This window comes from Theropithecus gelada, chromosome 6 (assembly GCF_003255815.1).
Source record: "Theropithecus gelada isolate Dixy chromosome 6, Tgel_1.0, whole genome shotgun sequence".
Taxonomy (NCBI): domain Eukaryota; kingdom Metazoa; phylum Chordata; class Mammalia; order Primates; family Cercopithecidae; genus Theropithecus; species Theropithecus gelada.
The window spans coordinates 91282467-91310281 of NC_037673.1; the positions used below are offsets into that span (position 1 = coordinate 91282467).

A 27815-nucleotide genomic window follows, 5' to 3' on the forward strand; every position below is an offset into this window, starting at 1 on the left:
TCTCGGCCTCCCAAAGTGCTGGGATTACAGGCTTGAGCCACCGCGCCCGGCCGACACATTCTTTTAGTTGACTTGCAAGGCTGACTCCAAGGTCAAGGAGTTATTAAGGTCATCCTCCCTCCCCACTTTCCTTCCCACCCACCTCTGAGGAAAGTATTCCAAAGTCTGACCTGATTAGGATTCTTCAAATGTTGTGACTTGTTAACACACCAACCTTGTGGTTAATATTTGACTTAACCCAAAACGGATAATAGGAAAAAACAGCATGCTTGGTAGGAAGTGTTTGGGGAGAATGGAGAGCTGCTTGCAGGGCTCATTCAGCCGCGGGGAAGCCAGACGGTGAGGTTTCTCTGTGAATAACCTTTAATTTTAATTTAATTAGTTAATTTAATGTTCTTTATCCTTAATTCTTATAATAAGAAGCCAAACTGGAGAGATTTGCTAACCTGTAGTCACACAGTTGGGAAATCGCCTAACCAGGATTTGAATTCAGTCCACATGGCTTCTAATCCGTGAAAGGAGCAGGAATATGAGATTCTGGGGCCAGTTCCCGTTAGGAGCTGAGCAACTTAAACATTTTCTCATTAAAGAAAATATACTTCAATAAAGTTGTAGAAAAAGGAAGAAAGAGAGAAGAGAGAAAAGAAAGGAGGAAGGAGGAAGGGAGGGCAGGAGAGAAGGAAGGGAGGAAGAAAAGTATAGGTAGCTAGAAAAATGTGTTCTGACTGGGTCTGTAACCACTGTAGACCAGTGACATGTTCAAAGCAAGGCCAGCAAAACTGGATAAAAATGGAAAAATTTTGTTTCTGGGCAAATGCTTCTCACACCTTCTTGTGATCTTCTTCTGAATTTAATTACCCACCATGACACCCACAATACAGCCTTGTGACCATGGAATTATACAATCCATGAAGAGCAAGTGCACCTTTTTGTGTTTGTTTTTGCTAACTGCTTGCTGCAGTTAACAGAGTCCTAGAATTTATGATTTTCCAGGAGAGTTCAGTCTTAACGATGCCTTTTATACACTTGTTGATGCTTGGGACTGTATTGATAAATCAGCTCTAACAGCTCTTGGCACAGACTTTGGTCTATAATGATGCTTGAATTGAACCAGGAGATGAAGACTTTGATGGACTCTGTGTCATTATTAAGTAACTTGGGAATTATGCCAGATTATCAGCTGAAAGTGTAAATAAGTTACAGAATGCTGACATAGAAGAAATGCCAAACATTGACATGATGCACCCATTCAGCATCTGTCTCAGGCTGTCAGAGCTGCTATAACAAAATACCATAGACTGGGTAGCTTATATACAACAGAAATATATTTCTCATAGTCCTGAAGGCTGGGAAGTCCAAGACCAAGCTCCTGGCTGCTTCAGTGTCTGAAGAGAACACATTTCCTGGCTTGTAGATGGTGCCTTCTCACTGTGTCCTCACATGGTGGAAAGGACAAGCTAGCCCTCTGGGTCCTCTTTAAAAGGGCACTAATCCCATTCATGAGGGCTCCACCATTATGACCTAATCACCTCCCACAAGGTCCCACTTCCTAATACCATCACCTTAGGGGTTAGGATTTCAACACATGAATTTAGGAGGGGCAGAAACATTCAGACCATAAGAGCATTCCTTGCATGAAATGGTGTTAACTGTGGAAAAGCAAGTGAGAGCAGCAAAGGGAAGAGAAGTGAAAGGGCAAAATATTAGCATTTCCAGTGCTTGTGACCCATAAAATGAATTCTGAGAGAGGTGCTTCTTGAAAAAAGGGCAGGTAAAAACTTTGAAATATAATGGGTACTTAGTTACTACTTTGGAAATTCACAATGCATGTAACATATTAAAGGCTCTGGCAAGTCCCAAGGTCAAGCTTCCAGCCCGTCTGTCTTCACAAGCCTGTGTGAATGTCTGCTAAGTAAATTTACCAAGCTTGGAGTCTTGCCAGTGCTACCCCCTTGCTCTGCCGCTAATGTCCTGGACAAATGAAACATCTACTTCTTTCTTTCTTTTTTTTTTTTTTTTTTTTTTTTGAAATGAAGTCTTACTCTGCCAGCCAGGCTGGAGTACAGTGGCACAATCTCTGCTTTCGCTCACTGCAACCTCCACCTCCCAGGTTCAAGCGATTCTTCTGCCTCAGCCTCCCGAGGAGCTGGGAGTACAGGTGCACACCACCATGCCCGGCTTTTTTTTTTTTTTTTTTTTTTTGAGATGGAGTCTCACTCTGTTACCCAGGCTGGAGTGCAATGCCGCGATCTCGGCTCACTGCAACCTACACCTCCTGGGTTCAAGTGATTCCCCTGCCTCTGCCTCCTGAGTAGCTGGGATTACAAGTGCCCATGACCACACCCAGCTAATTTTTGTATTTTTAGTAGAGATGGGGTTTCCCCATATTGGCCAGGCTGGTTTCGAACTCCTGACCTTAGGTGGTCCACCCACATCAGCCTCCCAAAGTGTTGGGATTACAGGCGTGAGCCACCGCGTTTGGCCTAATTTTTGTATTTTTAGTAGAGACAGGGTCTCACCATGTCGATCAGCATAGTCTAGAACTCCTGACCTCAAGTGATCCACCCGTCTCGGCCTCCCAAAGTGCTGGGATTACAGGCATGAGCCACCGTGCCCAGCTGAAACATCTAACATGTTGCAGATACTAATTCCACAGTACTTCCGGAGTGTCTCAAGGGTAAGACTGAATTAGGAGCCCTGACTGAGCTCACCTGCTGTATTACTCCACATGACTCATCCTCTCATCATCCCTCTAAGCTGGAGGTGCCTCTCAGGGAGGCTGTTTTCCATCCATCCTCTGTTGCCCTTTCCTATATCTCAGCAAAGGGAAAGAGGTAAATATTTTATATGCTTGTGGGGTTTAATGAGGCTAAGAGTATCTGTTTTTAAAGTTTATCAGATAAAAGGCATAGACTCTCAAAATGGGCACAAGTCCTGCAGGCCAGCACTGTATAGCCCAGCATTTCCAAACTCATGGAACCCATTTTTTCATGTAACATTTGCTGATGTGCCATGGAACCAGTGTTCTGAGACAGCTGCTCTGGAGACTCTGAGCTCAAGTAGCTGGGATTACAGGCATGTGCCACCATGCCAGCTAATTTCTGTATTTTTAGTAGAGATGGGTCTTCACCATGTTAGCCAGGCTGGTCTTGAATTCCTGACGTAAAGCGACCTCAAGCGATACACCTGCCTTGGCCTCCCAAAGTGCTGTATACAGCCTCTTTGAATGCCTGGGAGACACTGCTGAAGATTCCTTATACCCTGACCTTGGTAAGAGTACACCATTATTTGGTACTACCCTCACATGGCAGCAATTTGCTAGATTCTCTGTAAGTAGGAAATTTCCGAACTACCAGTGTCAGCCACCTCTTTGGTTCAGAGCAGTAATTTTCAACATTTCCAAGTTTGTAGACCCCCCCTTTTTTTTTTTGCTATAGTAAAAGATGGGGCAGACCACAGCCTCTCCATATATACTGGTGAGTTTTGCCATCAACTGAAAAAGCAGAATTGGTCAAAAGCTACTATGAATGCTGGGATTTTTTTTTTAAAGTAAATTAAATATTTTGAATAGATAATTATATGTACATGGCAGTTATCCTTGAACTGAGTTTATATTGTATTCCTTGCTGCTTCCGCCATACAGAAAATAAACCAGGAAAAACTTCTAACTGGGTAAATCAGCTGTTCACCTTTATTGAAATATTGGAAAAGGGCCAGGCATGGTGGCTCATGCCTGTAATTCCAACACTTTGGAAGGCCGAGGTAGGCAGAGCTCATGCTCCTTAGTGGGGATCACTTATCCCTCACTTATCAAATTCCTATAAAGGAGGAGGGATTTTTCTTCTCCTTCCAGCTCAGGGAGGGTTGGAGGAGCACTTTGCATCCTTTGCTCCTTTTCTCACTTGGAGGAGGAGGAGTCCTCTGGTTAGATTAAGGACAGTCTATCTGCCATTGGACCACACCTTCACACAGGGGTGGGGAAACTGACTCAAAAATAACCTAAGGTGTGGCCGCCCCTCCCTTGTGCTGCCAGCTAAAGGCTTCCTGGATGGGGAGGAGACCTAGGGCTCCTTGGTTTTCCTGTGGTTTACCTGTCTGGAGATGCCTACACTGTTCCCTTTGTGGGGGCAGCCGTCCCTGCCACCCCCTGCATTTTTTAATTGTACAGTGACTGCTTTGGTGAGGCTAAAGGAGATCTTCTATGCAAGGGGCTGGATAAAGGCACCCAGAGTCAGCTCTACACAAGGGTTGCATTCTAGATGTCAGGGGACAGCCCCCATGGCCACAGGTTCCAGCTGTGCTCTTTAATTCTGTCTTCCCAGGAGTTGCTGGTCCTCCATTCCCAGAGTGGGTCCTTTGGTCCCCATTTAACACATCTGGCTAGAACCCTGGGCAGACTGTGTTAAAGGTCATCCACACTCAGTTCTCAAGGATGACTTAATAATGGGAGGAAGCACAAAATCTCCACCCCATAAACAGCTGTAATTTTACATATGAAGTGTCTTAAGTTTTACAAGGCACACAAGAGAATAGGAAGGAGGCATCTCTGCTTGCTTTTGAGAAAGCTCAGCTGCAGGTCCCCAGAGGCTTGAGCCCAGTCAACTAGGAGGGAGGAGTTGAGCACGCAGGAAGAGCCAGTAAAAAACCCCAGAGCCTCGGGTTGCCTCTGTGCTCTCACGTTCTGTGCCGTCATTGACTCTCCTAGTTACCCCTCTCTCCCACTTTCAGCTCCGCACAGCTCACCAGAAAAGTCACCTGGGGACAGGAAGTATAAACTTGTGCATAAAAATAGACCCATTTTAAACATCACTTGTGCTTAAAGGGACCAGACCAGAATTCTCTTCCCCTAATGAGCAAGATTAAATTCTGCCCCTTCAAACATTCGGTGTATTTAAGAAGAAGACCCCTATTAAGGCCGGGTGTGGTGGCTCACGCCCATAATCCCAGCACTTTGGGAGGCCGAGTGGGTGGATCTCTTGAGGTCAGGAGTTTGAGACCAGCCTGGCCAACATGGTGAAATCCTGTCTTTACTAAAAATACAAAATAGCCAGGTGTGGTGGTGTGCATCTGTAATTCCAGCTACTCAGGAGGCTGAGGCAGGATAATCACTTGAACCCAGGAGGCGGAGGTTGTAGTGAGCCAAGATCACGCCACTGCACTCCAGCCTGGGCGACAGAGTGACTCGTCTCAAAAAAAAAAAAAAAAAAGACCCCTATTAATATAAGAAAGGAATTCTAAGTAAAATATCTCAGGAGCCCAGTTCTTTACAATATTATGGTATAGTCAATTAGGGAGCATGGCTTTCTCTGGCAACCAAATGTCAAGATAACGATCTAACAATACTCACGGGGGATATAAATATTGTGGTCTGGGCCACATAGATCCATTTATCACCAGTTTAAGAATTTACCATCGGTTTAAGAATTTACCAGTTCTTTCTCCCTCCTTAAGGGGCATCTTTGGACAGCCTTGAATTGGAAGAAATGGCTGTCTGGAGTCCAGCCCAAAGAGTCAGGCTGGAGGAAGCAGAGAAGGTGGTTATTAAAATCAGCAACATTCGCAGGAGATTGGATCACTTACTTTCTTCAGTAAACAGAAAGAGTAGAGCTTTGGCTGTGAATTTTTTGGTTGGTAATTTTTGGTTTTTGTTTTGTTTTGTTTGCCAGCCCCTAGTGCCAGTCTCTCCATACTCTTTGAAAGATCATTCTTTCTATCCTTGCATATCACACAGAATTACTCAGCAAGGAGCAGGGCAGAAAACAGGAGGTTACATGAGGTGTCCACACACCGGCCAGGGAGCTGCCAAGTCCCTTTTCCCTGCTTGGCAGCCAGAACCCTGACGATGAGGCGCAACCCCCAGCTGTGAAGCTGGAGACACTGAATGACTCAAAAGAAAAGGTGTCCAGGAACCAATAATTGGGGGAGCTCCCAATGAGACAGCCAGATCCACACCTGTTCGTTTATTTTTTATTTTTTTTTTTTTTTGAGACGGAGTCTTGCTCTGTCCCCCAGGCTGGAGTGCAGTGGCGCGATCTCAGCTCACTGCAAGCTCCGCCTCCTGGGTTTACGCCATTCTCCTGCCTCAGCCTCCCGAGTAGCTGGGACTACAGGCGCCCGCCACCTCACCCGGCTACTTTTTTGTGTTTTTAGTAGAGACGGGGTTTCACCATGGTCTCGATCTCCTGACCTTGTGATCCGCCCGCCTCGGCCTCCCAAAGTGCTGGGATTACAGGCTTGAGCCACCGCGCCCGGCCCGTTTATTCTTTAATCTGATCACTCAAGAAAGAGCCTACTATCTGCCAAACAGTCTTGATGCTGCAGATACAGCAGTAAATAGACACCAATCCCTGACTTCAAGGCACTTATATTCTAGTAGGGAAGAGACAGTAAACTAAATAAATCATACCAAATATTAAAAGATAGACTGGGTGTGGGGCCTCACACCTGTAATCTCAGCACTTTGGGAGGCCAAGGCAGGTGGATCACTTGAGCTCAGGAGTTCGAGATCAGCCTGGGCAATAAGATGAAACCCTGTCTCTACCAAAAATACAAAAAATTAGGTGAGCTTCCATGGAGGCATGTGTCTGTGATCCCATCTACTCAGGAGGCTGAGGTGGGAGAATCACTTGAGCGTCGGAGGATTGCTTGAGCCCAGGAAGCAGAGGTTGCAGTGAGCTAAGATCGTGCCACTGCACTCCAGCCTGGATGACAGAGTAAGACCACATCTCAAAAAAAAAAAAAAAAAAGATAAATGCTATAGAAAAAAATAAACTGATAAAGAGGGATAGGGAATGCTAAGTGAAAGTGGAAGGGAGAGTGTTAGATAGGGGGATGGGGGAGCCCTTGCTGAGAGGGTGAGATTTGAACAAAGACTCCATCTATGGTGAAGCTATCAGTTGGCAAGCCTAACCTATGTACGCAAGTCTTCCAATCAGTTTTTTAGTGCCTCATTCTTTAAATATTTACAGATAGTCACATCTCCAGACATTTGAGGAAGGCTTTCAGATGTAAAAGAGAAAGAAAATTGGGGCTCAGAGGAAAAACAATAAAAAAGAGAAAGACGCAGTTTGCTAATTTTCTTTCCATAGCCATTCTCCCCTTCTTCTTGTATAGATCTTCTTCTTTTTGTATAGTTTTAGTGACTTTTAGTTGGGCAAGAGGCTTCCCAGGCAGGGACCCCTCTGTCTAGCCTGCCCTGCAGCTGGTGGGGCTATCACACTAAGTTCTGGCCAATGGGATGTGAGCAGAAGTGGTACATACAACCCCTGGGTCAGTCATGACCCCTTGGAGCAAATGCCACCTGCCTGCCTCTGGACTTTTTTGATAAAGAAGCTTCTATCAGGCATTATATCTTCGTTATAGCAGCCTAGCATGTATTCTGACTCATACATGTGGGTCAAAGGAAAGAGGAGATCCAACATAGGAGAGAAAAAGAGAATCCCCAGAATGACAGTGAAGGGAGATCCCAGATAGAGAACCCTGTCTGCCTCAGGACAGAGGGCAGCAGTCCAGATTGGAGCAGTGTAATTTTCCATGTTGAGGGTTCTCTGTAGTTGTACAGTTTTCAACTTGAGGACAGAAAGCTGAAATGGGCCTGAAGCAGATCTTTGTCTGTACTTAGCTTGCCTGGTGGTGATGACATTTCTGTTCTCCCTGCTACACAGCTGGCCAGCTGAAGAGGTGTGGGTGTGCTTTGAGCTCCTCCTGAAAGCTGGGGGCAGGGACATACTGAGCTTAGAAGCAGAAAATGCAGAGCAGCCCTCTGCCATTATCACATTTCTGGGGGACACTCCACGCTTGGTTCACACAATAGCCTCCCTGATCATGGCGTGCTGTGTTTCCAGGGACTCACTCAGCACCACTTCTGCTTCCCCAGAAAAGGCTCTGGAAAACTTGCAAGGGATACTGAAGCCAGTCTATAACTCAGTCAGTGTTCAGTTTACCTGTTCTTAGGATTGTTTGTCTAATTGTGATATCACCTTTTTCTTACATAGCTAGGTCGGTGTTACTGTTTTTCAAAAGTAAAATGTATTGCTTAGAGATATTATAAGGAGTAAAACTATAAAGTATCAGAATGATTACAACAAAAATGAACTAGTGGTTACCTCTATGGAGGGATGGAGAGAGGGAATACCCTTGGGGAGGGGCACACGGCCCTGTAAGGTACTTTATCAGGAGCTGGGTTTGAGGCAGTTAGAGCAGAAAAGACTTTTAGTACTATTGGCTTTTTAAACCATATGCATACATTGCTTTGATAAAATAGCTCTTCTATGCTGGGAACTGGGTTTCCATAGTTAAGTCTAGGTTCTTGCCTTTGGGTACTTCTTTTTTTTTTTTTTTTTTTTTTGAGACAGAGTCTCGCTCTGTTACCCACGCTGGAGTGCAATGGCATGATCTCAGCTCACTGCAACCTCCGCCTCCCAGGTTCTAGCAATTCTTCTGCCTCAGCCTCCCGAGTGGCTGTGACTACAGGCATGTGCCACCACACCCGGGTAATTTTTGTATTTTTAGTAGAGATGGGGTTTCACCATATTGGCTAGGCTGGTCTCGAACTCCCAACCTCGTGATCCACCTGCCTGGGCCTCCCAACGTGCTGGGATTACAGGCATGAGCCACTGTGCCCAGTCGCCTTCAGGTACTTCTGAATTTGGCAAGAAACCAATACAGATGATTAACTACAGCGTAGCCTGATAACAGCCGTACGGTATCTATATGCAGTGTTTTTGAATTCCAGAAGAGGAAACGATGATTTTCAGTCAAAAGGCCATGAGAGGAGAGAGAAAAGATAGGGGAACAGTCTAAATCAGGCCTTGAACAAGGAGGAGTTTCAAAGGAAAACAGGAGAAGAAAAGGCATCTCAGGAGAAAGAAACACAACGAGCATGGACAAAGAAGTGTGAAAGTGCAGGGAAGTGGTCCAGAGCCGATCAGGCACTGTAACCTCTGGCGGGGGAGGGGAGGGGCGGCATTCATATTGTGCAGTGTGTAACCTGAACAATCATCCGTAGCGATCCTGGTTGAAGGGAGCGGTTAGGGCCCACAAAAGAAAGAAGCGAGAAGTACACGGGCCTTAAGTGGGAAATGGCAAAAAGGAATATGAAATGAAAAAAGACTGTTATTAAACCCTAAGCATTATTCAGTAAGCTGGAGCTGGCATTTATTTCAATATGAAATTTCAAAATTATATCAACCATTTGTACCCAATGAGTGACAGCAGCACATGTCTTTATTTATATTGGCATGGCCAAACATAAACACAGTTTTAAGTTAGTATATTTCGCCTAACATTCCTTAATGTCTTGAGAACATGGAAACGAATTGGACAAAAATCACTGAATCATCTACAGGTATTTTTTTATTAGAAAAGAAATTAAGTGTTGTCACTAGAGACTGAAGAAGGAAATTAACAATCTTACAATTCTAGAACAGGCAAACTTCATAAGGGATTCTTAAGTTTTCAAAGGGTGGGGGCTCTTTCATAGATACACTCTTGGTGTAGGGGGGCTGTAGTTTTCTCAGATGTTCTATACTTCATGCTTTAATCGTTGCTGGTAGTCTAAACCAAACAAATACACAGTGTTCAGGATTATCTGGACAGCCATCTTAAATAACAGAGTGTTCCGCATGACCACAGCCTCTGCACTTGTGCCTCCGATCCATGTGACGCCAAGACCAACTATGCTTTTCATATGATTTCTCCAATTGGGTCCTGTGACCTTTCACAGAATTGTTGAACATTTCCTGCGAGATCTATGGAGGACAAGGTGGAGAACACTGGTTCGGAGCAGTGATTTTCAAGGTGGGATGGGATGGGGTGGGGTTGAGTGGAGAGATGCATGTAGTTTGAAAGAACACATTCAAAATACCCACTGATATCATAATACAAACTCCATAAAGTCAAGCAGCAAAATGATTTCAGCTAATGGACAGTAGCAGATAACCAACTATGGATTCATCATTGTGGAGAAGGAGTCTGGATAAACATAGTTGAAAAACACTGGCTTAGAGGTAGAGACATGCCGACACGTGGAGAACAGTAAGAAACGTGTGCCAAAGAGAACCGTTGAGGGTCAGTGAGGGAATCCTGGGCCAGAACTTGTCACAGTCTTCTGAAAACCAAAGAGCGCATCCAGAAGAAAACCAAGATGGCCCGTCAACCTTCTTGGCCCTGTGGTTAAGAGCAAGTTGATTCACTTTTAAATACGGAGCCAAAAGAGGAAAAAAGCTGTTTGTGCCCCCAAATTCATCCACCAGGAAGTGCTGTCATCATTTGCAATTCCATCCAGCTCTTGAGGACAGATGTCAGCATGGGGGGCCTGCTCTGCCAGGAAAGAAAGAATGGGATCTCCTTGTAAGGCAAAATCCTTCCTTTGTCTTATTACCAGAACACTTACACCTGCCATTTCAACACACTCTGTTGCAGATGGCCTTGAGATGCAGCTGCCAGTAAAATAATGACAGCATAGAACACTGAAGGAAAAGGCCAAATGCAAGAAAGGAGACTTTCTGAATATGGGGGACTCTAATGCCCACACCAAAATAGAAGCAGTTTGAGAAATGACATTTCCCATCTTCTCCCATTCTTAATCTAAGCCTAAATTGCTAAACATGTCCCAGAATAGGAAACATTTGGTACCACCATTAATTGGATTTGAGTGCTTTTAGTACCAGTGGTAAGGCTAGGAAGTGAACTCAGACAGACATAGGGTGCACCTGCTGTGATGATATTGTAGAATTACGATTAGAAGATTTCTAGCATTGACTATTTCATTTCAGGGAAATCAGTTGTATTTTTTCAGATCTTTTTCCCCCTTCTGTTGCTATGTGGAGTAACTATCACAAATTATGTATACTCATTGCCGAAGAGATGAGTTATTAATTAGCAGGCAATAGATACCCCTCCAAGAACATTTTGGTTAAAGAACCATTCATTTCTCCCTCAACTAAAGCAGCCCTTACGTCTCTCTGTGTACAGGTCTCTGAATTGGCCTGCTTGGGAGCTGGCTAGCGCTAGCTGTGCTGGGGAACTGGGGGAAGGAGGAGCTCAGACTCCAAAACCATCATGGTTTCTTTCTAAAATGTTCATCGCCCTGTGGTTTTCCACAGAGCCAAAGATCTCCTTTAGGTTACTGATTTTAGAAAACTTTGTTTTGGCTTTTGGGAAGCCAATTAATAATTAGAGTTGATCTGCCAAATGAACACAGGTAAAGCCAAAATGACCTCAGTTTCACATCGCATTTTGAATAAATCCAAATTGTTTACCACAGCCTGGGTACTCTGGCCCCTGCTCACCTTTCTCTCTATTCTTCCTTCTTACTGCACTTCATTTACTCTATTCCTGGTTTTTTTCTGTTCCATGAACATCCCTTACCTGTTGCCACCTCAGAGTCTTTGTACTTGCTATTCTCTCTGCCTGAAAAGCTCTTCTGCTTCATCTCTGCTTAGCAGTCTCCTTGTCAATCAGGTCTCAGCTCAACCCTTCCTGAGAAAGGCCCTTCCTTACCATGTTAGCTCAATTTTCTCCCCACCCCCTGACATATTCTATCACATTATTCTATTCTATTTAAGGATTTGCTTGTTTTTGATTGGTCTACCTCTCTGGAATATAAGTTCCAGGTTATCATTTTATGCATCATTATATTCTCATGCATCTGGCACATGCTCAATAAATATTTGTTAAATGAAGGTGGAGTGAAAGAATTTCTCCCATTGACACAATCTCTTTGTAAAGTGTGAAATTCATTAAGTAATTGATATCACCATTCCTCAACTCACCCCAAATCATTTTTCCCCAGCCAGAATGCTGTCCTACAGTATAACAAACCATGACAGAAGAATTCCACGGTGTCCCATGTTCCTGGCCTAGCACCTCACCTGCCACTCACCTGTGGTTACTGTAGAGCTCCAATCTGCTTTAGCCGCGTCAGCAGTTCCCCACTCTGTTGCATAGAGACTAGATCACTGCATCCGCCTATACAATCTTTACCGATAAAGACTCGAGGAACCTAAAGAAGCACACAACCCAGGACATTACTACATTACTAGACTAGAAAGAACATATCCCACCATGAAATATTTCCCATGATTCCAAATTTTTAAAATCACTTTACAACCTCCTCATGTATATGTTTATAGGACAGGACTTCCTTACTGTTATAAAGGGTAACATTATAAACCCAAGAATGTTTTTAAGCCAGAAGAGTTTTCAAGTTGAGTGTGCTATGCATGAGCTTGTCCAACTTGCCAAAGGGATTTTAAAATTTCACCTCTACAGAAACATGTTTCAGGAGAATTCTAATTGGCTGCAGTCAGACCACCTAGACTGAACTCTACTTTCTCTGCATCAGGGATTGTAAACTGGGTCACAGCAATCAGGAAGGAAGGAATTCATTTCTAAATACAGCTGGAAAAGTATTTGCATTAGGTCTCTGATTTTTCAGGTCCACAGTTTATTAAATACAATCATCTCTCTGTGTTGTTAAAACACAGGTGAGGGCCAGGCACAGTGGCTCTTGACTGTAATCCTACTACTTTTGTGAGGCTGAGGTGGGAGGGTCACTTGAGCCCGAGTTCAAGACCAGCCTAGGTAACATAGTGAGACCCCCATCTCTACAAAAAATACAAAAATTAGCCAGGCATGGTGGTGCATGCCTATAGTCCCAGCTACTCAGGAAGCTGAAGTGGGAGGATCGCTTTGGCCCGGGAGGTCGAGGCTGCAGTAAGCTGTGATGGTGCCATTGCACTTACACCTGTATGACAGAGCAAAACAAACAAAACAAAACAACACAGGCAAGCTCTGTCCTCAACCAGGGGGGTGTAGTGGTATTTGAGTCTCCTTTAATCACTGGTCCACCATAAGATGGTTAAGTCACCCCGGATGTGGGTGAGTCACCCATGCCAAGCCACAGTCATGACACCTGCTAAATAGGCTTCTCTCTAGTTCCATGCTTCCTCCCTGCTGCTAGGAGCAGACACATTACAGAATTCCAGAGGGCTTTTAGAATCGCGAGGGAGGAGGAAACACCCTCAACGTGGCTGAATTTCCAGGCCAAGGGTGTTCCACCAAGGCTGCCTGGCAGTGAAGAAACAAGCCCCATGGAGGTCACCATGTCATCAGAGCCAGCGGGCCTTTCCCCGAGTACTAGGAACGCACTGGAGGGGAGGGAGAGGTGGAGGCAGAAAGCAGTGAGACTATTTTTCAAAGCTTTGGGCTTTCCTCAGAAAGCACAGTAATTGGAGCAAATTGTCCAAAAAGTGAGAAAGATGAGAAAAGGGGCTTAATGATTGTGGGTAAGTTCTTACAGCACTTTTATTAAAAAGGGGATCTGGGTGAAGGTAGGCATTAAAAATAAAGTCTAAAAATTAAAAACAAATCTTGCACATTTCCATGGCTATTTCCTGTGCTCTCACAGGATAACTGAGGCTTTGAAAACCCACAGCCCTGGAGCTGCCCCCCAGCCTCCTGAGACGACCCTGAAATGTGACCAGGCTGCCCCCAGTGTGGACTTTTGCGCTCAGTGTCTGGCAAAGAAGCGAAAGGCTCCTTTACCCTCATACCCATCCTCTAGTCTGGACAACTGCAAAACTGCCTTAAATCATATCAGTGAATGGTACCCCTAATGGGAGATGAACGGCCGGCTGTACAGGACTGCATGGAGGGCTGTGGCAGTGAAACCGAAGCAAGTACTGTTGACAAAGCTGAGCAAAGAAGAGGAACCAGCCTGTGCTGCCTCCCCTCCTGTCCCGTCCCAGCCTCCTCCTTAGAGGAACTTGAGAGTCCACTACTGTCAAGGAGAGGAAAGAACTGCCACCCCAAAATGAGTTTGGTAATCCTGTGGTTCTTACTCTCCTGGAGTAGGTTCCCCCAGCCTCAGCCAGGCAGCGTCTTCTGCACACTAGCTAGGGTTACACAGATGCAACTACTCAAAAGCGATTTCTCAACACTTCCTCAGCTTCCTCCCTGGTACAAGCCACCTTCATTTGTCACTCGAATAACTGCTATAGCCTCCCAATGTCTCCCAGCTTCAACCTTCACTCTTGCCCTACTGTCTCTTTTCCCCGCAGTTGCCAGGGTGGCCCTTTCTTTCTTTTTTTTGTTTTCAGACAGAGTCTCGCTCTGTTGCCCAGGCTGGAGTGCAGTGGCGTGATCTCAGCTCACTGCAAGCTCCGCCTCCTGGGTTCACACCATTCTCCTGCCTCAACCTCCCGAGTAGCTGGGACTACAGGCGCCCGCCACCACACCCAGCTAATTTTTTGTATTTTTATAGAGATGAGGTTTCACTGTGTTAGCCAGGATGGTCTCGATCTCCTGCCCTTGTGATCCGCCCACCTTGGCCTCCCGAAGTGCTGGGATTACAGGCGTGAGCCACCGCGCCCGGCCCAGAGTGGCCCTTTCAAAATGGGGTCAGATCAAGTGACTCGTCTGCTCAGCACCCACCAAGGGCATCTCATCTCACACCGAGTACCAGTCACAGTTCTTCCAAGCTCCCATTAGGTCTCAGACCTCACCTCCACTAACTCTCCTACTGGCTCACAGTGCTGCAACCATACTGGCCTCCTTACTATTCCACAAACCTGCCACGCAAACATCTACCCTGGGAACTTTGCATTCACGCTGCCTGTAAATTGTGTATGCCCATCTCCCTCAGCTCCTATAGATATCTGCTCGAATGTTCCCTTCTCAGTGAGACCCAATGGCTCCATTTAAAACTGGACCCTGCTGCTTCTTCCCTACCTTTTCTACTTTTCCTCATAGCACGTGCCACTTACCACCTCTCAACATACTGTTTTATTATTGTATTTGTTTGTCTCCCCCACTAAAATATAGGTTCAACAAAGGCAGAAGGTTTTTTTTTTTTCATGGCAGAAAAGACAGATATTTTTCCCCACTGTCCATAAAAGTGCCTGGTACATAGTAGGTGCTTAAAAGTATTTGTTGCATGCAGTAAAATCGTCATTCAAATGTGAAGGAGAAATACTTTCTAAAATAAACAAAACTTGAGGAAATGTGTTACCAATGGAATCACCTTGCAAGAAATGCCCAAAGAAGTTCTTCAGAGAGAAGGGAAATGATATAGGTCAGAAACTCAGATCTATGTAAAGAAAAGTGCATTACAGGAGAAATAAATGAAGGCACTAATTTAGGAGCTGTGACTATAGCAAAACAAAAACAGGTTTCACCAAGTACATGGCTTGATTGAAGGCACTAACTTTCCATAATCATGTCCTGCTGATTACCTACTAGATACTTTACAGAATAATTAAGACCGCAGGTTCAGGCCGGGTGCTGTGGCTCACGCCTGTAATCCCAGCACTTTGGGAGGCTGAGGCAGATGGATCATGAGGTCAGGAGATCGAGACTATCCTGGCTAACACAGTGAAAACCCCATCTCTACTAAACATACAAAAAATTAGCTGCGCGTGGTGGCGGGTGCCTGTATTCCCAGCTACTCGGGAGGCTGAGGCAGGAGAATGGCGTGAACCCGGACACGGAGCTTGCAGTGAGCCAAGATCTCGCCACTGCACTCCAGCCTAGGGGACAGAGCAAGACTCTGTCTCAAAAAAACAAACAAACAAGCAAAAAACCCACAGGAGCTTTCAGAGCCTTTGAATACAAACACTTACCTGTTGGGGATCAAACAAGCAGCTTTAAAAGATTTGTTCTTCCCCTAGGAGGAATGCATTCAGAATTCAAGAATCTGTGAAAAACATTTTTCTAAAAATGAAAAACAGGCTTGTTGAGGTGGATCATGTCTGTAATCCCAGCAGTTTGGGAGGCCAAGGTGGAAGGATAGCTGGAGGCCAGGAGTTCAAGACCAGCCTGGGCAACATAACAAGACCCTCATCTGTACAAAAACCTTAAAAAATTAGCTGGGTACGATGGCTCATGCCTGTAGTCACAGCCACGGGAGACTGAGGTGGGAGGGTCACTTCAGCCCAGGAGTTCGAGGCTGCAGTCAGCTATCATTGCACCCCTGCACTCCAGCCTGGGTGACAGAGCAAGACACTGTCTCTTAAAAAACAAACAAACAAAAACCTTAAAAGATCACTACAAGAAATATTGTTGTTCTACAAAGAAATGAAAAAGCAATTGTTGGCCAGGTGTGGTGGCTCACGCTTACACTTTGGGAGGCTGAGGTGGGTGGATCACCTGAGGTCAGGAGTTCGAGACCAGCCTGGCCAATATGGTGAAACCCCATCTCTACTAAAAATACAAAAATTAGCTGGGCGTGGTGGCATGCGGTTGTAATCCCAGCTACTTGGGAGGCTGAGGGAGGAGAACCCAGGAGGCAGAGGTTGCAGTGAGCCAAGATTGCGCCATTGCACTCCAGCCTGGGTGACGAGTGAAACTCTGTCTCAAAAAAAAAAAAAAAAAAACCAAACTAAAAACTAATACTTGGCTCCCACCTCTGACATCTGTGATTTAGTTATTGAGGGGCATAATTTGGGCATAAGGATTGTTTTACAAGCTCTCTAGGTGATCCTAATGTGCAGCAAAGTTTGGGAACCAATGGCTGAAAGGTCCTCAGGGTGGCAGCCACAGTGGGGCCCGCAGTAGTGTTTGCACTGCCCTTTACACCTCTCAGGGCCTGGGCATCCTATGCAGCTGTGGTCCCAGTAGGCAGCAATAGCCTCTGTCCTCATTGTGTACACTCCAGGACCTCAGCACACAGCAGTAGGGTAACACACTAAGCCCTCTCTGCACCAAAATGCTGACTTCTTATTAGAGAGGAGAGAAACAACCTCCAATGCTTTACACTCAGAACCCAGTAACAACCTTGTAAGTCAAACTAAAACTAAAATAGCATATGTGCTTGGCCCAACACTGTGCTGTAGAATGTGCATCCCAAAAGGGAACTTAGCTGAACTGGTGGGACATTTCTCATCCCACCTCGCAGCGGAACTGATACAGGTGATGTGGTTGGCATCCCTCCTGAAGCCCAGGACGCAAAGCCAAGGATACTAAAGACAGGGAAGTCTTTCAGATGGAGAAGAGCAATTTTTAGAGGGTCCCACAGCCTATTCATAGCAAATGAGACTTTGAGGTCACCTAATCTGGTCTTGCAGCTGGGATCTTTGAGGACTACAGGAGTGGTGACTTGCCCAGGATCACACAGCCAGCCATTATAAGAGCCAGGCCAGAACTCCAGGCTATGATTCCCTACAATGTGGGGCCTGGAAACATCCATAATTAATTTAGAACAAGGGGCAGATAATGGTACATTAGATTTTTCCAGTGAGAGGAATTAAATAAGGAAGAATGAGCCAATTAGAAAAAGAAAGCCTAGAGAAGAGAATGAAGAACATGACTCTCATGTTAAATAACCAACACATCACACCCGGCCCTCCACGCCAGCTTCCACCTCCAGCCCTGCCAGCTGAAAACTGTCATTTTGGCAGTGCTTAAAACAAAGACGCTAGATAATTCCCCGGGGACTCCCCGGCAAGCTGCTGGGCCCACTTACCCTGTCGCACAGCAGACATCAGCTGTACTTCCTCTTCGGCTGTGAGAGGACCTTTGGCTGCAGTGCCGCCGCTGATTCAAGTGACCGAGATCCTCTCTAAGGCGCCCTCCCCCACACCCCCCGCCCCGCACAGCCCTCTGGACGCCTTGAAGGACGGCGCCGCAGCCTTGTCCTAAAGAAAGACACAGCTCTGACAAGAAAAGGCAATCCGGGAGCCTTTCCCTAGCCGTTTAAAATGAAACTCACCGTTCTTGCTCCCGTGAGCTGTTGCAAATAATCTTGAATCTCGTTAGTGTGGTTGGTGGCTGTGATATCGACAAATTCCAGAAGCCCTTGTTTGATGGGCAATTGACTGAGGATCTCTTGGGCCCTCCTGCAGTATGGGCAGGTGGGCTTGATGAACACAACCACCTTCCCAGGCTGGATTTTGCCGTTCACAAACTCTTGAGCCATGCCGATGGGCTGCGGTCTCCCCGGGAAGAATCCTCAGTTGCAGGTATTGCTTGGGGTATTGAGCCCCGACCCAGCCAGTTGGCTCCTATTTAATAAGGAACCTCCCTGGAGGCGGAGTTTGCCTGGTAGCTTGCTCGAGTTTTAAAGGGACAGCTTCAAAGACATTTCCATCTGGTATACTTCACTAGTTAGCAATGCCTAGGAACGCAATACTTGCTATTTAATCGTTGGTAGCTATGAAAGACACTCTGGGTATCTTTATTGTCCCTGGACATTTGGGGAGTGCCTGCCCATCGGCAATGATCAGAGTTTAGTCACCTCTGGGGAAGCATACATTGCTTACTCACAAAGGGGCTGAGGAAGCAGTGACTTCTTAGAGTAAATTATTGTTTTACCTCTCGGAGATACAGTTGTATTTTAAAATGCAAACAGAATCACTTAAGAAACAGAACACTTTGAAATCTCTTTAGAGGAAGTGAAATTGAAACTGTGACTTTGCACTCCTTATGAAGGTCGCTCTCAGAGCGTTTTGCTTGGACTGTATGGTGGGTGTTTGTTGTTGTGATCTTTTTATTGAAATTATTCTCAGTATTTAAAAATCTGGAGGTCTCACAAAACAATGTGGACTTACAACTTCTCTCTGAAAAGTCAGGTCGGGCAATACAGAGCTTGCGTCTTTTAGTGGAAGCTGCTGGGGCTGACAGCTGATGTCCCCTTTGTATAGGGCAAGTAGTGGCCTTGGTTTGCCACAGGTAGCAACGACAGGCCCATGCCTGAGACACCGACTTCACTCCATAACCATCTGAGTTGGTAACCCTTGAACAGCAGTTTAATATGGAGGCAAATTCCAACACAATCCCTGATACAAAACTACAGATGAAATGAGAATCTTTTTTTTCTGGTTGACCCTCTGTTTGTGACCCTTTGCTTTTACTGTTTGTGAGGGGAAGTAGTGTTGTCACTCAGACACCACATTCACTTCAGGTGTTATTAAGACACGGGTTGTACCAGTAGGAAATCTTTCGCTCTTCGCCAGGGTGCCCGTTCTCCTTACCCCGCGGAGCACAGTCTTCTACTCTTGGGTCTAGTTCCGGCCCCCTCTAGCGTATGGTAGCTTACATAAACAAATCATGGAAAAACCACGTCCTTTAAACGTGAATCATCCTTTCCCCAGGAAGCTAGCTTTACGGTGAAACCGGAGTATCTTCAAAGAGTTGGGGCCAAGGCCACAGCTGGACACCGCCACTGCCACGTGCGAGGAATCCCAAGCAAACTGCGATCAAGGGAAGGGAAGAAAATCCACTCCCGGAAGCAGCTTTTTACTGTGACTCTCATCGTTAATAAAATTAAAATAGTAAAATGAAAGTCAGATTCTGAGTCACGGAGGGGGAGCTAAGTGACAGCTCTGTCCAGAGAAAAGGATGTGGCTGGGAGGCCCCCCGGCGCGGTCAGGGCCCCGGACTTCCCACTTCCCTCCAGAGGAGGCCCCGCCACAGAGTCTGACTCGCCTCTCTTTTTTTAGTCTTTTACCTCCGAACCCTGTGGCCAGGCTCCTTCCAGAGACCCCCTCCAGGAGGTCCAGGGTCTCTTTCAGGGTCCTCAGGGCTGCTGCCTTAGGTTCCCTCAGCCTGAGGTTTATCCGCATGACTTGCACCTGCTACTCACTCAGAGCCTTTCTCTTCTCCCGTCTGTGGTTGGCTCCTCCCTTCCTGCTGCCTCTTCCTCAGCCTGCCACTGTGTTCAAGTTAAAAGCCACCACCACCACCACCACCACTCTCCATTTCCTGCTTTCCTGCCTCTGCCCTTTCGTGAAATTTACTGTCTGTACCTTTCTCACCTCCATTCTCTCATTTTGTTGCAATCTGACCTTGTCAACCATTCTGCTGAATTGTTGGCCGACACCAATCATGGCCTCTATGTCACCAAATAACCATTTAGCTAGGTATCCTGACCTTTTGCAATTAGTCACCTGCCCCAAACCTGGGGTAGAGGCTGGGGTCCAGGGAGACTATTGTCTGCCTCTCACTCAGTCCCAGGGACTGCCTGGTGTCTGAAGCATTAGGACATAAGGCACAAGCTAAAGAAGGCATTTTTTTTTATTTTTTATTTTTTTGTGAGGCATCATGTGGAACACAGGTGACAAAGAGATGGCAAAGAGGGGGTGTCCTCTCCATTTCTCAGAAAATGCTGTGGCTTCAACTCAGTGAAAAATGATGAGCCTAGAAGCCTCTGCTGCATTGTAGAGCAGGAGCTGAAACCCAGCATGGACCTCAGGGCATCTCAGTGGGAAGCCGCCATGGGGGCTGCAGATGCCTCAAGTGCTGTAGATGGAAAGAGGGTGTGCGCGTGGACTAACACATGTGGACTCTCCTTCGGCTTGTGTGAGACACCCCCAGGCACTCCCAGAAAATACATCTTGGAGGGTGAGAAGTGAGGGCATTTTTTAGGGGAGAATCAGTCCTGCTGTGCAGATGGTTGGCAACAAGCTAGTGAAATATGTGTGGTTACTCTTAATGTGACTTCATCTGTACTCACAGGCTGATGAGGGCTGCAAAAAATGTGGCCACAAATGAACGTTCTTTAGGTTTTTTCCTTACTTACTCACTGTGCAGGGTTTGACCTTGTACATCCCTGCAGGCCCCTGGAAGTTTTCCTCTTCCCAATGCCCATTGCAGCATGATCTTTTTGCTCTTTCTATCTGGATATTGTCTCAGTCTCTTTGTTAAAAATTTTACCTACACGTATGGTCTGTCTTGGGGCTTGATCTTCCCGCTGTGTACACACCCACTCCTTGAGAGGTTGTAGCTCCACACATGGCTCCAGCTGTCAGTTTTTACTTACGAGCATCACATATTTTTCTTTATCTGGACCTCTCTCCTAAGCTTCAGGGATGGCTATCTCATTGCCTACTGAAAAGACCCACCTGTGGATTCCTTAAGCCTCTCAGCCTCTAGGGAACCAAAACTGAATCTCCCCTGAAGCCACCCTCTTTCCTCCATAACTGCTCAGTGAGCCTGCATGCACCTTCATGTACCTTTTTGGCCAGGGCGGAAACCTGGCAGACATCTGTGCTACCCTCTGCTTTTACTTATGCACAGTGGCCAAACCCTACCAAGTTTGCCCCCTGAGTGCCTCCCTGGTCTGAACACCTGACTGCTCCCATTGGTCCAGCCCTCATTAGTTCTTCACTCCCTCTTGTAGCACCTCCACCCTCGCCTCGCTGCCTACTCCACACTGCTGCTGGGGCAATCTTTAAAAATGCACACCCTATCTTGTTCCATCTTAAAACTAGTCCATGGGCTGGGCGTGGTGGCTCATGCCTGTAATCCCAACACTTTGGGAGGCCAAGGTGGGCAGATCACGAGGTCAGGAGTTTGAGACCAGTCTGGCCAATATGGTGAAACCCCATCTCTACTAAAAGTACAAAAGTTAGCTGGGTGTGGTGGCATGCGCCTGTAGTCCCAGCTCTTCGGGAGGCTGAGGCAGGAGAATCTCTTGAACCCGGGAGGCAGAAGTTGCAGTGAGCCGAGATCGTGCCACCACACTGGGCGACAGAACAAGACTCCATCTCAAAAAACAAACAAACAAAAAACTAGTCCATGTTTCCCCAGGACAAAATCCAGATTTCCTTGTGGGGATGTGGCCCTATGTGATGGGTCCTCCCTGCCCTGTTCACCATATCCCAGCCTCCCCTCAACATCTTAGAGACAGGAGGCAGCCAGTGGTCCCTGGTAAAACCCTGCCTCCAAGTCTAAAACAACCTGAAGGCTGAAAAACTGGATTGCTGTCCTAGCACTTTGGGAGGCCGAGGCGGGTGGATCACCTGAGGTCAGGAGTTAAAGACCAGCCTGGCCAACATGGTGAAACCCCATCTCTACTAAAAATACAAAAAAATTAGCTGGGCGTGGTGGCGGGTGCCTGTAATCCCAGCTACTTGGAAGGCTGAGGCAGGAGAATTGCTTCAACCCAGGAGGCGGAGGTTGCAGTGAGCGAGATCTTGCCATTGCACTCTGGCCTGGGCTACAAGAGCAAAAGTCTGTCTCAAAAAATACCGGAAGCAAAGACAAAACACTGGACAGCTGGTCCCAGATGAGGCCTGCCTTTTCCCGACTGATTCTTTCTGAATAATGTCCACCTGTGCACTGGGAAGATGGAGTGAAACCTTGGGAAGTTTGCACCGTTTGCAGCGAGGAGGAGCCTGGCCTTTCCTGTTCCTGTGTGCTGACCCGGAACTCAATCTGTGAGCTGGGAAACCTGCTATCAGGACTCTCTCTTGTTTTGCTGAGAGTTATTTTTCCTTTTTTCTTTTCATCCAATAAATTCCATTTTCCTCACCCTTCTATGTGTCCGCAAGCCTCATCTTTCCTGGTCGTGTGACAAGAGCCCAGTTTTACCTGAACTAAGGGGAACGTTCTGCAACAATTTCTCCTTTGCTCCAACTGTGTGGACTCTGAGCCATGTCCTCACTGCTGCCACTCACACTTGGGACCTGTTGCTCCCTGTGCCCAGGGTGCCCTTCCTCTTGTTTCTGTGTGGCTGACTCCCGCTGGCCCAAAGGGATCCAGATCAGGATAGTGTGTTAGCACCTCTAAGAAGTACCCAAAAACACTCACCTCTTTCCCCCATGGGATGGGTGCTCCTCCATGGGGCTCACGTGTCATACTGTGCTCTGACTCATCACGTGTCATTGTTCCTTTGTATTACTTTTCTGTGATCTATAGTGAGTTCCTTGAGGGCAGGGAAAGGGCTTTTATCTCTGCATTACCACAGCCCACACTGGTTATTATCCATCCATCCATCCCATCCATCCAACAGACATTTATTAATCAACTACTCTCAGCCAAACACAAACATCCATCATACAGCCCCAGGTCTTAGGAGTTTATAGTTTAGTGGGCGATATAAACACGGAAAATGGACTGTTAGAAAGTATTCTGGTTAACAGAAATGTGTATGGGCATTAGGTTAACCAAAGGGAGTAATCATTCCCACCTGGAGGTTGGCTGGGGAAAGGGCCCATATCAAAGGAGAGCCAGGCTGAATCTTGAGGGATAAGAAGAAGCTTGTGAGTGTACAAGGAAGGGAAGGGCATTGCAGGCAGAGGGAGTAGGAAGAAGAAGAACAACATAAACAGTGCTCAACATTGAACATGAATAGAGCATTGGGGTTTGAGTGGGGAGAGGAGAGAGAGACAACTGGAGAGCAGGCAGAGGACAGGGGAACTTTACCACATTGCAGAGAGAGGACTTCACACACAGGCACCGAGGAGCTGGAACAGGTATACTTTACACATGGATAGATTTGTAGTCAAATGTTTGATGTATTAGTGACGGTGTCACATCTCCCAAGTCACACAGTGAGTACCTAAATGCAGTTTGATCACAGAAAGGCTGTAATGAGTGACAGGAATGCTCTGGAGCTGGCAAAACTTTCAGGGTCCCTCTGTGTTCACCCTGGGACCAGTTCTGGCTTCCACAAGGCTTGAAGTGTACAAAGGGGCGGTTCAGGGGGTGGTGGGCTGCCATTGCTCCAGCTGCCCTCAAGGCTGCTACACTAAGCATGGCTGCCCACGTGGCCCCCTAGGCATGCTGCTGTGGAGGCTCAGGTGAGAGAGCCTTAGTACCAGCCGCCCTTTTCAACCTCAGACAATGAAGGTTCTGGTTTGGGGCCATGCCTTGTTTTCAGAGTCTAATTCTTTAGAAAGCTCTCTCTGGCTCTCTCCAGATTTGACTGTGGGGGTCACTGGCTCTGGGTCTAACTGCAGTCTCTCTGGCCAGATGTTTCCTTGCCTTCTACCTCTATGTGGGGCTGTGTGATACTGAACTCGGTAACACTGACAGCTGCCATTTTCTATGTACCTACTGTGTGCTGGGCTCAGTGCTAAGAGCTTTATATGCTTGATCTCTAATCATCACAGCAACTTTGAAAAGTTGATATTTTGGATCCCAAACTGACTGGAAGAATAAGGAAAGTCTTCCTAACTTGAGGGACTTGAAGTCCAACCAAGGTCAGGAGTAGAGGCCGCCTCCCTACAGGCCACCTCCCTACAGGCTCTGCCATACATTTGGAAAGTCTCTCTTGTTGCCCAATCTCTGCAAACAACCATGTCCAGAGGAAATGGGAAAGTGTTATTCTAAAGTTTTCCCACAGGAAACCTCACCTTGTGTTATTGGTTAAATTGCATCACAGGCTAATTCCTGACCCAGAGACTAGCAAAAGGAATGAAGTGACCACCACTTTTGGAGAAAATGAGGCCCATTGCTGGATTGGAACTGGTTTGACTTCTAAAGGGAGAGCTCTGATGGGGAGAAGTAGATTCCTTAACAAACAGGAATTCCCTAGGAAGGAAGAAGAGAAAAATGGTGGTGGGGTAGGCAACCAACTGCGTTCATTGCCAACTCCTAGCACAAACTTCTTAGAACCAGTGAGCCACCAATGGGAACTTTATCTTGCTTAGACAGACAAAACTGAAAACCCTGAAATAAAAGGTGGGGCTTGTGCTGTTGAGAAGAAGGTTTTATCTACTCCAGGCCTAAATGTTTTTCAATGAGGTTATCGAAATGATATTTATTTAACAAATAAATATCCCATTGCCGTAGGTATCAGTACCTGCCATTTGCAGGTAAGAAAACAGACAGAGGAAGGTTAGGAGACTTTGTCCTGGGCTTCCCAGCAAGGAAGAGGCAGATGTGGGATTCAAGCTCAGGTGCTGGGTCCAAAGCAGATGCTCTCTCTGCTGCTCTGCAGAGCAAATTCCAAGGTCTTAAAGGAAGGATAACACAAGCCTGAAAGGGGTCCCGAACACCATCTACTCTAACCCCCTCATGAGCTTGCCTCCATGCCGTGGCATTTTCCCACGGGGCACTTGTCCAGCCTCCCCTTGAGCCCCTCCATGGAACAGGCAGGAATTCACATCTATGAAAAGAATGCTGAGTGTCCCTCATGGAGCGGGAGCCCACTCCTCAGGGAAACTGTGTGCCTGCACCCAAGGCACACACAACTTTCAAGTAAGAGGGAACATGTCATAGTGTCATTCAGGATCTCAGATCCAGGATCAGGGAGAGGCAGCACCTGTGTGCAAGACATCATATGAGATAGAATCACAGCCTTGCTTGTGAGAAAGAAAAAGAGTGGTCCCAAACAAAAGTGAACTGAGATTCACATTGCAAGGCTTTTCTGAAAACACACCTGAGCACATTTCTCTCTGAAATCTCTTTGTGATGTTTCTACCAGCTGGCGGGCTGTCTGAGCACCAGCTCCTTCCTAAGCTAGGCTTACTCCACACAGCTAACAGAGGCTCAGCAGTGCTTAACTAGGCCTGTCATAAACTCACCCCACAACTAAAATGAGACATTCCTGTTATCATCTTATTCCTAGTCTAACTTTTATCTGGATAATTCTTTTTGTCGATACACGTTCAACCCCCAAACAATCTATGAACTGGATATCTTTTTGTTGTAAATACAAAAATAAAACATTGACAAGTGTTCAATTTAAATACTCCTTGAAGGGGCACTAATTAGAAATATATCAATATAATGAAATACTTTAAAATGTTTTTTTAAGAGGCAGAATTAAGTCAGTTGATATGAAATAACATATCTCTAAGACATTAAGATATTGATTAAGATGTTAGTAAGATATGTTATTAAGATGCAGCACAGTGACATCAGTATGCTAGCTACCATTTATGTTAAAAAAATGGTATCTCGAGTGGGACTTTCTTGTTTGTTAGAGTAGAATTGGAAGGGCAAAGCTGAGGACTACGAAGGATAAATAATGCACCTTGTATAGAAAGCCACCAACAACAGGCCAGAATTCCTTTCCAGGGCTTTCTTAAAGATGAAACAACTGACCTTGCAGCTATCAGCACACACTCCCCACCTTCCCACCCTAGTTGGCCTAGTAACCAGTGTTGGAGTTTTTCCTTCCCCACCATGCCCTGCTGCAAGCCACATGAAATGGGCTCCAAGAGAAACATCATTAAAGATTGGAGTTTACTTGCAAGAAGAGGAGGCCGGTGCCTCATTTACCAGTTGGTCAGCTGCTTAGTTATAGTTGATGCATTGATCTGCCCTGTTCCTGTTGAGCAGGGGCAAAAAGCCTTGGGAGAAATGGCAGAGTCTGGCTTGAAAGGGACACGTGAGTCTCCGATGGGCAAGTGGACACCATGGAAGGTGACAGTCTTGAGTTGTCTTGTTTCCTGTCACTGGGCAAGGAGACCCAAGCATAAGAGGCTGTGGGGTGTACACAGAGGCAGAGGCTGAGGGGCTGGGAGAGGTCAACCTGCAGCTGGATCCACCACACTGGGGAAGCCATGTGTGTGAGAGAGCCTCTCTGAAGAACTTACCTGGCAGCCTCAAAGAGCCTGTTTTAGCGTGCCAGACATTCAGATGGTTAGTGTTGGCCAGTGAGGCCATGAGCATTCACAGAGAAAGAACCATAACGCAGGAAGTTCAGTAAGGAGACAGTTACCCTCCCTCCCCATTGCCTCTCCCAGTCCCCGACTTTGATAAAGGTCAGGCAGAAGCTGTCATTGAACCTGATCATGACTCATCCCTCTCTACTCCAAGAGGAAAAGTGAGGGGACAGGAGTAAAAGACAGATATGCCCCCTGCCCACTGCAGGTGCCCCCAGGTCATGATGGGGGTGGGTGGTTTGAGTAGATAAGATCATAATTTTAGACTAGATTAGACCAGAATTTTTAACAGCTAAAAGCAAGAAGAAAGCTATGGGACCCCTTCATTTTCTGCCTCCCTCATAGGGATGGGAGACTGGACAGAGCACTCTTGTAAGTTGTGATCAGTTAAAACCCCCCTCCCACATTTTAGGTTAGTTTCCCACAGCTCCATATATGTGGATATGGGCAGACTATCTCTGGAAGGATAGAGAAGAAATGAGGATATGCCTCTTGAAGAATGACTTGCAGACTGATCCCAGACCAGATATACTTCCTGCATATCTTTTGTGCTAGTTTTTGTGTTCTTGTTATCACATATAAATATTACACAAAATAGGCAGAAGGCATGCCAAAGCAGTGAGAGGGAACAGGGAGGATGAAAGAATGGAGACAGGACCCTTATAGCTCAGAAAAAAGCAATCAAATTTATCTCTTTAAGGTAACAGGTTCACACTGAGGTGCAAAACTCAAATCTATTATTTGTCCCAGAAGGAGTGGGGTGATGGGAGCTACTCTGCACTCGGTTTGGTCCTGAGGGGCAGAGGAAGTGAGGATAAATGAGGATACTTCCAGACAAGTTACATGCTACAATTGGCCTATCCGGTTGGCAGGAGACAGAAGAGACACTGGGATGCACACAGCCTTCCACCTGCCTGCCCTCTGCCTAAAGGAGTCTCTTACCCACATCCTGGGTCATGAGAGCATTCCAGAAAGTGGAACCTGACCCTGGCCTTCCCCACCAGACCACCTGCAAAGGAAAACTCGCCAGATTCAAGTATGAGTAGTCAGAAAGCGCCATCACGAGATCTGCGTACAGACAACAACAGAGGAAAGGGGTCTGCGACAAGGAGAGAAGAAACACCACCGTCGCATTACAGATGCATGTACCGGATTCTCCCAGTGACGCTGTTTGTAATAACGATGATAATAATAACTTTAAAACTGGAGAATGGCCTAAATATCCATGAATAAGGAACTAATTATACAAATCATGGTACATCTATATAACTAGTTCTTTTGAAGCCTATTTTGTGTAATATTTGTACGTGATAACAAGCAACCAAAAACCAGCACGAAAGGTATGCAGGAAGTATACCTGACCTGGGGTCAGTCTGCAAGGCATTCCTCAGGAGGCTTTTCCTCATTCCTTCTGTATCTTTCCAGAGACAGTCTGCCCATATCCACAACATCATGAGTTCTGTCTGTACATGCTAATAC

General features: G+C 46.3%; 1 protein-coding gene across 5 annotated transcripts; it reads right to left on the reverse strand.

Annotated features, from left to right (window-relative positions):
- Positions 1-9207: 9207 nt before the first annotated feature.
- On the reverse strand, positions 9208-18260 carry GLRX (glutaredoxin). 5 transcript variants are annotated; one of them, XM_025387008.1, is made up of 3 exons: positions 17711-18260; positions 11885-12004; positions 9208-9749 (listed from the first exon to the last, which is right to left on the reverse strand). In XM_025387008.1, the coding sequence occupies exons 1-2, from the start codon at positions 17915-17917 to the stop codon at positions 11891-11893; spliced, it is 321 nt and encodes a 106-aa protein (XP_025242793.1). In that variant the 5' UTR covers positions 17918-18260; the 3' UTR covers positions 9208-9749; positions 11885-11890. The 5 variants fall into 5 exon arrangements, with proteins under 5 accessions (XP_025242793.1, XP_025242792.1, XP_025242789.1 ...); XM_025387007.1 differs by having other exon boundaries at positions 9208-10167; positions 17711-18128; XM_025387004.1 differs by having other exon boundaries at positions 9208-10320; positions 17711-18128.
- Positions 18261-27815: the final 9555 nt, after the last annotated feature.

Excerpts from the sequence above, each read along its gene's own strand:
- GLRX (XM_025387008.1), bottom strand. The coding sequence starts at position 17,917 with ATGGCTCAAGAGTTTGTGAACGGCAAAATCCAGCCTGGGAAGGTGGTT. Across the intron at positions 12,005-17,710 it reads AGCTCACGGGAGCAAGAACG|GTTCCTCGAGTCTTTATCGG; the intron begins GTGAGTTTCATT and ends GTGCTTCTTTAG.